At 34.4% G+C, this 11,758-nt stretch overlaps 1 protein-coding gene across 1 annotated transcript; it reads right to left on the bottom strand.

The window, feature by feature from the left end:
• Positions 1-1,268: 1,268 nt before the first annotated feature.
• Positions 1,269-5,112, bottom strand: LOC113318989. The gene is made up of 3 exons (XM_026567294.1): positions 4,248-5,112; positions 2,767-3,695; positions 1,269-2,378 (listed from the first exon to the last, which is right to left on the bottom strand). The coding sequence occupies exons 2-3, from the start codon at positions 3,679-3,681 to the stop codon at positions 1,614-1,616; spliced, it is 1,680 nt and encodes a 559-aa protein (XP_026423079.1). The 5' UTR covers positions 3,682-3,695; positions 4,248-5,112; the 3' UTR covers positions 1,269-1,613.
• Positions 5,113-11,758: the final 6,646 nt, after the last annotated feature.

Raw genomic sequence — 11,758 nt, forward strand, 5'->3', positions numbered from 1 at the left:
ATTTGTCAACTTCGAGAAAGAAAATGCCTCTGAGATCGATACCTGGTCAGGAGCGGACTACTATAACCCAATCTCAATAAACCTCCGAGATCGAAACTTGGTAAGATTCCATGGGAATATTCTCAATAACTTCGAACTTCCGGGTTCATGATTTTGGTCCTGGAAAAGTTTTCAGATATTTCTACCCAATCTCAATAATCCTAAGTTAGTGATTTAATCCATTTTTTTTTGCAGAAGTGAGAAAATTTTTGCAAAACCGGATAACAAAATATTTTTTTGCTGAAGTGAGAAATTTTTTGCAGAACTAAGAAAAATTCTGCAGAAAGTGAGAAAAATTTGTTGTATCCTTATGACGACTTTTTTTGCGAACGGTTAAAACCGTCCGTTATTTTTTTTCTTTCTATTTTCCATATTACAATCGTATCTATTCTTTCCTTTTCCATTTCAAACATTTTTTTTCCTTCACAGAGCTGCAACTTTATCTCCCCCTCCGTCGTCTTCACTGAAATCGCCACCATCTCCCCCTCCATCGTCTCCAACTCCAACAACTCTGTTAATAAATATCGTCTTCAACTACATCGATCTCGGATTCGTCTTCCATGCAGGAGGTTGAGGATCAAATCCCCACATCCTCATTTCTTCCAACGTTCTATATTTTACTTCAACAACACTTATAAGCGTTGCTATACATTTTTATTTAAAAAAAAAGGCAAAACTTGTGAATAGTAAGGATGGTTGATGAGGTAGACTTCCATGCAGTAGATTCATGTTCGAATCTCCCCTCTAACCTCATTTTTTCCAACATTTTATATTTTTACTTCAACAACACTTATAAGTGTTGTTATACGTTTTTATTTAAAAAAAAAGAAAAAAAACCAAAACTTGTGAACTGTAAGGATGGTTGATGAGCTAGATTTCCATACAGTAGGTTCATGTTCGAATCATGTTCTTCAACAACTCTTGTGAAAACCAATTATAAAACATAGGACTTTCTACGATGTTTAGCGAAGAGTTTTCCCCGTAGTGTATGTTCGAACTCTATATATTTGGATATACATTGGTATGCAGAATTTCGAAGAGTATCACTCTCCATTGATTTGGATGAAATGATTCTAACATTAAACAATTCAACCAGAATAATTATTACTTTTTGACATTTTGGTTTGTGGAAAAACCTACTGCAATCAGTTGTTGCAATAACTAGTAAGTGTTGCTAGAGAACAAAATATACTTATCTGTTTCATGAAGTATACTCAGTGCCGATTCAATTGCAGAAAGAGGACCAGAATTTGATAACTTACAAAATAAACACTGGAGTTTTTCTACTAGTTGTTTTCACAGCATTTTCTGAAATGACAACACCTGAATATTTCCAAGTTACAATGTACGGAACAAAAGGAAGATCAGACTATACATTGACATATTACTTAAAATCTTTTGATTTTTCCTAAGAATCACAAGGGCCCTTGAGTGAACAGTTTATCCAAGCTCCCTCCAATCAACATCATCTAGAACACTGGGAGCAGGCAGAGAATCATTGCACCAGTCGCAGAACTGTTAAGATTCGATGATGCTGGATAATGTGGTTCTCCAACCACAGCAGATGACTCCCTCTAATCACTAGGGCCCTTGAGCAGTTGGTCCAACTCGAAGTTCCACCAATCAACATCATCTGGTAGACTTGGAGCAGGCAGAGATTCATTTGCAGCAGTCCAAGAACTGTTAGGATTCGACGATGCTGGATAATGTGGTTCTCCAACCACAGCAGATGACTCCCTCCAATTATTATCATCTAAAACACTTGGAGCAGGAAGAAATTCAGTTGCAGCAGTCGAAGAACTGTTAAGAATTGATGATGCTGAAGAATGTGGTTGTCCAACCACTGCAGCTGATGAGGAATTGCCGGTACTGAAATAATGCTGTTGCTGAGACTGAAACTGAGATTGAGATGATATTGCCGATGAGGAGCTATTGGTACCAGCAAAAAGATGCTGAAATTGAGATGGCACTGCTGATTCCTGTGATTGAGGCAGTGGTCGTGTTTGAAATCCCTGCATTTGTACTTGGTACGGTGGTTGCTGAAATGCTGCTGGTGAATATGGTTGCTGAAATGGTGTTGGGTGATGTGGAAATCGTACTGGTTGCTGTAGTCGAGGCTGTGGTAGAGCTGGTTCCAGCAATGGTATTTCTGGTTGCTGTAGTTGAGGCCATGGTCCAGCTCGCTGATATGGTCGAGGACATGGTCCAGCTGGTTGATTTGATGGTCCTTGCAGTCGTGGTCGTTGTTGAGGTCGTTGTTGATGTATTTGTGGTCCGCCTTGTTCCAGCAATCTCTTGGCCCCACGGTAAAACTGTTGGTATTGTTGTTGCTGACTTCCCTGATTTAGTATTGAGGATAATTGTTATCATTCAGCAACAATGCAAAAAAGTAATTCAAAAATATGTCCAGATAAAGCAAAATTTACACTATTCAGCTCATAAAGAACTACAAAAGAACAGACAAGTGAATTCATAAAACAAACAGAATAATTATATTTCGAAGATATACACAATGGCAATGCTGCTAAATCGTTTGTTCTCCTTCCAGGGGTAATAAGAAAAGACAGGCACTCTATAAGTCACCACATCCAAATGATATGTGCATCTATAAGTCACCACATCCACATGATATGTGCATCTATAACAGTCAGGCTAAAAGTAATAACTTCCAAACTCATGATATTAAATTAAACCTGTAAATCCATGTTAATATGATATGTATCTTACCGTATTCACATTGCTTGGTGCTGGATATCGTGGTACTTGTGGAGAATGATATTGTTCTACCAGTTGTTGTACACGATCATCGGAGATGTCTTCCAGAAAATCAACACAAGTATTAACAGCACGCAAAAGAATAACCAGTGATATCACAATTCCAGTCGCCCCATAATCTGGAAATGAGACGGTTCGAATTCTATGTTCAAAAAGTCTCGTGGTCGCCTGTATCTGGGTGATCTCGGCACTTGTTAGTTCCTGACGACTAGTTCTAGTATTATAAGCAAGGTTTCTTCGTTCAAATTGTGAACGGCACACAGCTTCGAAATCTCCCGAAAAATTTGGCTGAAAGAATTGAGCAAACCAACAACTCACTGAGCAATTTCTCGCAAGATAGATGCACGCTGTACATCGTTGATGCTGTGATTGCTGTGCACTAGTTGAGACCAATGAGTTACTAAAGCTTGGAGTTTGCTGTGATTGCTGTGCACTAGTCGACGAGACCAATGAGTTACTAAAGCTTGGAGTTTGCTGTCGAGGTCGCACTGGATAATCTAGTCTAATGTGTTCTGCTGCTGGTAATCCGTAATAAAGTGCACCTATCATGAGACCCTCTTGACGAGCAGAATTTACATAATAGAGCGACTCAAGAAGTATTATAATTCCAGTTATCCCATAGACATCATCATGACTTCTAATAACATCTTCAAAACGCCTTGTGCTATCCCTTACTCTTCTCCGGTAGTTCATATCAGTATTGGGCGGTACATAAAAAGGGATAGTACTATAGTACCTAACGGTAGCACCAATATCGTCTGCTCTAAACATACGATGATGTTGTTCATGTGAAAATCCTGGTTGTGGCTGCGTCCAGGGATATATCCTCCAGTATTTGCAAACTAAGCACAGTTGATGTGTATCCATATTGAGTTAAAATCCTACAATATTAAGGATTAAAAATAATAAAAATAGTTTAGGAATTGATGAAAACATAAGTACCCAACAAAAGGTTTCATGATATTTTTCACAAACTGAAATTGCACCATTACAGCTACAGAAAGATCAATTACCCAATCATGCAAATAAAAATTTATGTGCGAAAACACACAATGCTAGTTACCCACTACTTGGGGTCACAAGAAACCAAACCTTGGGGTCACAAGAAAACCAATCTTTGTCATAATCTAAAGAAAAACCTAATCATTGTAGCACTTTAATAAACTACATCCAATTCTTTCAATTTTTTGATTCAAGAAAATCAATTAAGAAATGTAAGTAAAAGAATCAAGTCACTGATTCATGAAGAAGGGTTTCAAACTACAATCAAATGAGAAACGAAATCAAGTTTATTTACTACAACCACGACCATAATAGGGTTTCAAACTACAATCAAATGAGTTCATGACTCAAATCATAGAGGAATTTAACAAATTCTTTCAATTTAAATACAAGAAAAGAATCAAAATATAAGTAAGAACAAGGAACCTTACCGATTTTTTGATATTTCTGGTTTGAGGAACGGTGGAAGAGACAGAAGCAGAAGATTAATCACCACTTGCAGTAGAAATCTTGACAAACTCCACCTTGAACTCTCGAAATCTTGTCAAATTCCTTGTTGAAACCTCGTTTCCAGCAAGAATTTCTTAGAAAGATTGATTTTTTTTTTTGAGTAACTAAGGAAAAGGGAGAAAGGGTTTGAGTGGCAATGTCAGAAAGACTGGTTTTTGATCAGAGGGTTTTTAGTAGGATTTGTGAGAAACACAGCTCAAGAAATTTGCTCTGCTCTTCTAACTAGAAGACAAGCTTTAAAACGGTTGAGAGATGGTGATGTGGCATAGTAACACGTGGGGTTGAAGGATGACATGGCAGAGAGCGTACCTGGTGACTGGATAGATGACAGGGAGGGACATAAGAAAGAAATATGCATTTTATTGGACTGCGCCCCCATCCAATTGTCCCAATTGCAATTCCCCCCCTCAAAATATAAGAAATTTCACTTCACCCCCTAGCCAAGTTGATCGCCACCGTTTCGATCAGATCTGAAAATCCGTTTCAAAAACCAAATCTCATCGTCTCTACAGTTGGATCTACTTATCACTTGTGCAGATAACACCGCCATTTTCACCCGCAATCCCACCACCACCGCCGATAGCAACGCCATCCATATTGAGAACCAAATACCTTGAATTTCTTCTTCGTCAATGGAAGAATCAGAGACTTCCAATTCTGGAATTGATTATCATCATCATCCTTGATGTTGATTGTATCGGTGATCTCTGCGATTTGGAGAGAGATGTGTGATTCCATGATGAAATTGAAGCAAAAAAAAAGATGGAGATAAAGAAAATAAATGAGAAACTGATTATATTTTAGTTACGGTGAGAAAACAACTAAACTACCCCTATACATATCTCACAGACTGAGAGAAGTGACACGACAGATGCAAAAGAGGTTACGTGTCAAATATTGATACGTTGCACCTTGGCGAGTGTAAACGAGGTGTAGGTAAAGTTGTGTGTGAGATCATATTCAATGACTCGGTCTGTACACTGAAATTATGGGCCAAAATTGTAAGTTCGGTAATACTCCCTACGTCCCTAATTAGATGACCTATATCATTAACTAGAACACCGTTGCCACGGTAAGGAGGGCCGGCCAAAATTGTAAATTTGGTAAAATTTGTTTATGATTTGATAAAATCAAGTCAAACAAAGTCCTTATCAGTCGACTACTGGTCTAGATACGCGGTACCAACTCTTAATATTTGAATGACCCGGTGGCCTTAACATGAATACTAGGGAATCCAAATGGAGTTATCTTCAACTGCTCCAACAATGCTAATTCATTCCTTCATGGTGGCTTTATGTCTTTTTTCGGTTGTTGTTTCCCTTTCCTGTTATTAATCAAATTTTATTTTAATTTAGGAACAATGCTGCTTGATTGAGTAGCTCTTTTTATGAAGACGAGGACATTACATGAAACTCGTAATTAATAGCTCTTGTTGTGAATCCAGGACGTGTAATCAATGTCAAATGTTGTTTCTTAAGTATTCTTTTGTTTATGTATGTTACTAGAATGTGCCCAGTGCCGTAACGGCCCGGGAATGTATTGGTGTTGCTACAAAATGGGACATTATTGACTCATTACACTCGGTAATGTTCTCTTATTATCCATTTTCACAATATTTTTTTAATAATGATGGCTTTCTGAACATCCTAACTCACGTGATGAGGCATAATCGGCCCCTCATGGTACATACTCTTTTATATTTGCCACTTTATATGAGTCGTGATTCGTGAATATATTTCATGACTCTTCGGTGCTCGCCACTTTACATATCAATTGTGAAGTAAAGTAAACAAAAAAAAAAAAAAAAAAAAAAAAACAAACAAACAGACCTTTGCACTTTATTTAGCTTATTTTCACTGTTGCTCAAATGTATTTCTATAAATGCATCTTATTATACAGAGATGATCTCTATATGACCATGTTGTACTAAAATACAACCTGTGTCGTACATTAAGATAGCAAATAATTAATTCAATGATCATGGTATCTTGATGACACAAATTAAAATTGCAGTCCTGTTTTAAAGTCATGAATGACAAATCAACAACCATAACACCCAGATGAAATACCCTCCCCTTTTAAGAAGAGCACCATAATACCAAAGCTTCCATCTCAAATTTAAAATAGAATCGTCAGTTTTCGAAACGCATTCCCGTGTGAACTATCCATGACATCCGTTAGATTTTCTAGGTTCCAAACCATTCGGTTTGACGATTCTAGCAAGATTACAAAAAAAGAAAAAAAACCTTATTCTTTGGCGAAGATTACGAATATGGGCTATAGTTTTATCCAATTTTCTTCTCGATGAAAATATCCTGGTATAGATTTTGGCCCAGGTGATGGTTGTGTCTATATGGAGATTCCTTAACGAAAAATGAGATGGTATGTTTACTCCTATGATGTGTGCCTCATCCGTCTTAGCTTAAAGCGGAATAGACATAAGTCATGGTCTTCCCCAATTGGTTTTCAGATCCCACAACATTGCTAATTACACCTCATATACCGTAAACTTTAATTTACCGTCACCTTCACTGTGTCTTCAAGGTACAAACAGCTAAGGTTTAATGTTTATGAGAGCCTGCAAGTGAGCGAGGTTACGGCAAATTCATGTTTGAAAATTGGTGATATAACATGGGGAAATGGTACTGCACCCGCAGTCATCGAGTTTGACTTGGAGTAGATGGAGGATTGTTTCAACTTTCATCTCTAGCATGACTTGCAATGGCGTTGACAATGATAACTACAACACGGAAATGCGCGACTCCTTCGTATGGTATGGCAGTAAACTGCCTTTTGGGGATACCTGCAAGTGTAAAGAGATCGCAAAGAAATGACACTAAAAATTTTTTTGTCAAAAATTTGAATTTATGCCAAGTATTTGAACTTCAATCTTATCTGTTTCTTAGCAGTGCCTTAACTTCATAGAACTTTGTTGACATATGGCCTTCTTATCATCTGCTCAGGTGACGACACTTTTTAAAAACCACAACTAACCACGAACTGAACATAACGATGGTGCATTATGGTCTGTATGCTCCAATGGTCAAGTTTTTTCCGTCGAATCTGATATATCTCCTGAAAATAGCTCACCTATTTCAAGTTTTCTGACCTCGTTAAAAGTAAAACAGTTAGTTGTCAGTATCCTAAATTCAAATGAAGGATGATAACCCCTAATCTGTAAGAAATGTCCAATTTAAACTTATAAACTGTTCGCTGAACATGAGCTTGCATATCTAAAGGTATATAGCTTGTTGCTCCATAAAGATACCGGCTAAAAACAAAGGGGGCAGAAAATGTAATATACGCCTAAAAATGAAACTGATCATACACATAATTCCATTTTGAAGTATTAGAGTTTCCACCATTAAGAACAAACACCCAATTGATATAAGTCATATTATTTAAAACCTCTTCGGTTTTAACCATTCAGGAGCGGGGCTTTTAATAAGTCCATAACTGCAAAGTATAGTTGTTAATTCTTCCGATAAGACATCTATCTTTGTTCCCACCATAGTCATGGCAATCTGTTGAGAATATATTTTTAAAATATTTTATCCCAATAAATATGTTTTTTATTTGCAAATTTAGTCTTTATTAAAAGTAATTAATTATTGCTATAATTAATTTGACCGTTTAATTTTTCTGCTTTTAATGGTGTTAACAACACACCATTATAACTTTGAGGGTTTCATATTGTGGAGTTAATGGTGTTAACTACATCATAATTATATTCGATTAAATTATTTTAAAACCTTTTAATATAAAGAGAGATTTTGGTTGGAAAAAACAAATTGAGAGAGTTGAGTTCTTCTCTATGTTTTTTGTTTTCAAAGGAAATATTTTTGTGAAAGAAAACAATCTGTGAACATCATTTGTTTTCTATAAGAGATTCTGAGCAAGAATGAAGTGTAGTAGTATCACATTCCTCACGGTGCAAGAGTGATTGTGAAAGAGATATTGAACTCGGTTGTTTTATCCTGGGGATGAAGCGACATGGAAGAACTGCTTGCACAATCTTGGGCAGATCCGCGAAACGTCTTAAAGAAAGCGACCTAGTCCGCGACTCAGCCATAACAATGTTTTTTTTGTTTTTTGTGTGATTATTTTGCAGGCATAATTCAGCAATTGGTCCAACAATTTTAAGACGTTTTCTTCTGCCATGCGTATAAAAAGGAAAACAATTGCTTAAACGCGATAAGTGTCATGTTTTATTTTCATTTTATAGAATTATAATCTGTATAATTTTTCTTTAACAATTGAAAATAATGCTTGAAATTTTAGGTAACCTAATACCTAGAGTTAAATTTTATGTCTGATTTTGATGGACTAGGTTTGTAACATGGATAATATTTTTATCATGAATATCTAACATAGAAAAATATTGTTGATGTGAAATGAATGTTTTTTAACATGTTGTAGAGATGTATTTTTATCTCCTATATGGTAACGAATTGGGTATTGAAATTTTAACCTGATATATTAGGCATCATGAGGGTCATCCATGCGAAATTTCAGAATTTTTGGAGTCCTAAAACTATTTTTAAAGTATTTTAGAAAATTGCACAACGTTGCTGAAAATTTCTGACGAGCAGAAATTTAGTCCTTGTTGAATTCGCTTTTATGATCTTTGTGTTGATATTTTGTATTTGTGTATAATATGAAACCTGTAGATAAGGAACTTATCTTCAAAACCCATTTTGACATTTTTCATTTGGATTTTTAGTTTGAGAGAGGTAGTGATTTTAAAATCGTTGTGTATGTTTTTCCAAAATATAAGACATATATGGTACTTGAGATTAGAGATTAGAGATGTAAGAAATTACTTCAAAAATCATGTTTTGATTCTATTATTTCGTACTCTTATTTTGGTAATGAAAAGGAAGATTATTGTTAGCAATCAAACTAGTGCACTACATATGTTTGATAAAATGCTTGATATAGAGAGTTATAAATATATGATGTTATAACTATATAATTTTGAATCTTTATTTGACACTCAAGAGAAACAAAGAGTACTATATTTTGATTTATTTTTAAGTAATTATGTAAGTGCATACATTACTTATTTTTGGTTCCAAATGCTCACAAGTAAATGATTGTGACAGGTGAAAATTCATTTACTTAAGCAAAAATTTATTTTCCAATGAAATAAAATTGAGGGAGATTAATCGATGTGTGGAGCAATGGGATTGTTGATTTCTTTGTTGGTGTGCAAAGAATGGACAATGGTTTATAACCAATTGAGCCTTGGAAGCAATGGAGGTATGTTTGATGAACTATTTGTAGTTATTGTAGTGATCAAATAATGACATTCTAAATTGAATAAATTGATTGTTCAATCTTGGAATAAATACTAGGGAAATAAGATATTGAGAATTATTGTGTATGACAATAAACATGTGACTCATATAAGTTTGGAACTTATGAAGTGGAATTTTATACGAACCCAAAACCGAAATAATTAGAAACCTAGTGAAAACTAATGTGAATATCAACTCTCACCAAGAAATGAACATAATATTGATTATGAATTTATTTGCTATTCTTGCACAGCAATGTAAGGATATTAAATCTTATTAACAACGCTTTTCAAGCCAAGTTAATGTGAATTGTGGATACGGTGATAGGTTGGTATATATTGGTATTTTACACTATGTTTGTTTTGATAGGTTATGGTTCAAAAGTTGAACCTAATCATTTTGAAAGAAAGTGGTGTTGAGATATACTCACATCACTAGGATTTCTGGTATTAGTACGATCTCAAAGTTTACTTTGGGTAGAACAATTTTATTAAAAAATGTTCATACTTCCGAAATGAGAAAGAATTCTAGTTTCCGCCTATCTTGTTATTAACAAGATTCATATTAGAAATTTGTTGAACTTGATCATTGCACTACTACAAATGATAGGTTATGGATAAAATGTTTGAATATAATATTACAATTTTATCATAACATGAATTGAATTTTTATTATTTAAAATATGAGATTTTGTCATGCTTTTAAGAAATGAATGAGTTAGTAACGAATGAGAGCATGTTATAGTTTCTTATAAACTTGGTGAATTTGTGAGTAACATGTATGTAATCTTACCTAACTCATAAAAGCATGTACACTTCTAAATCTTACACAACTTGCAATGGTTTTGGATGAAATAAAATATTAGAGAATTTTATAAAGATGCATAGAGTAACTTGTTTTGATATCAAATATGATCTATTGAGTAGTGAATTAGAAAATGTTATTATCATGAAAATTGGTTGAATTTTTATTCTCTATATTGTGTAAAACGTTTCGGGTCTAGATCATTGGTTCATTAGGTTTCACATTTTTTGGAGTCTTTGGATATTGTTTTGAAATTCTTGTTTGAGTCAAAAAATAATGGGGGTCCATACCCTATGATTTACCAACTTTGATTTAAATCAGAGGAACTAGAAAAATGAAGGTGACAAGTAATTCACTAAGAATGAACCTAGAAATGCATAACTATAGTGAGACTAAAAGTTAGTCATGAATATTTTGTTGCTGGAAAATAACTTCTTATAGAGAGTAACTTTGTTCTTCAAACTATTAAATTTTTGGAAAAAAGTTTTTATGAGCTTATTGTTTTTAGACAAGCAAACAGAAAATTGTTGACTCTTGCATTCATGTCGCTAAATAACTTACATGCTTGTTTTGTTGATGTTGTTTCTACAATGTATGATTTGTTATAGTCATAGGTAGAAATATATACTTTTGTGCAAGTTAAGGATGAGAATCTATGTAAACCAAGCATGGAAAACTGTGTAGTTTCAACAATAAAAGAAATTATATAAGTTAGATAAGTTATCATTTATATTCTGAAAAACAACTTTAAAACAATTTATAAAATAAAAATTGTTTACTTGATTCATTCGAATGATTTCAGAATTAATGAAAGTGAAATGCACAATACTATTTGTTTTGTATGCATTAATGATTTTTTGATTTTTTATTCTAACTTATAGGATGAAAATGAAATTGAGAACATGCTTAGTTTGCTATTTGACATGAAAGACTTGAATGAAGATGGTGTATATTTTTGAAATGAATTTGTTCTTTCTTTGGATCATTTTCATTTCAATGAAAATAAAATTTTTAAAAGAGACGGAAATATATATAGTCTGACTGTAAACAAGTTTTCACTCATTTGATTTAGTGCTAATGCTTTTGAGATTGTGTGCGATTGCACTAGACATGAGTATGTAGCTCAGTATGCTTCTTTGCGACGTGATTGACTATATATATATAAGTATTTTTTTTGTAGTGGGGGTGTAATATATTGCTTCCATAGTGGGGGTTTTATATTCAGATTTGCCAATCCTAGTATGAAAAATTGGTAAAATATTTAGAAGGTTATGAGGTGTTTCAAACACATCATACGCCTAGAAATACACTATCTAAATGGTTACCGC

This window comes from Papaver somniferum, chromosome 10 (genome assembly GCF_003573695.1).
Source record: "Papaver somniferum cultivar HN1 chromosome 10, ASM357369v1, whole genome shotgun sequence".
NCBI lineage: Eukaryota > Viridiplantae > Streptophyta > Magnoliopsida > Ranunculales > Papaveraceae > Papaver > Papaver somniferum.

What these genes read in the sequence shown, in the direction of transcription:
- LOC113318989 (XM_026567294.1), bottom strand. Translation starts at nt 3,681, where the DNA reads ATGGATACACATCAACTGTGCTTAGTTTGCAAATACTGGAGGATATAT. An exon ending in CACCAAGCAATGTGAATACG is followed by an intron (nt 2,379 to 2,766) that starts GTAAGATACATA and finishes ATACTAAATCAG; the next exon opens with GGAAGTCAGCAACAACAATA.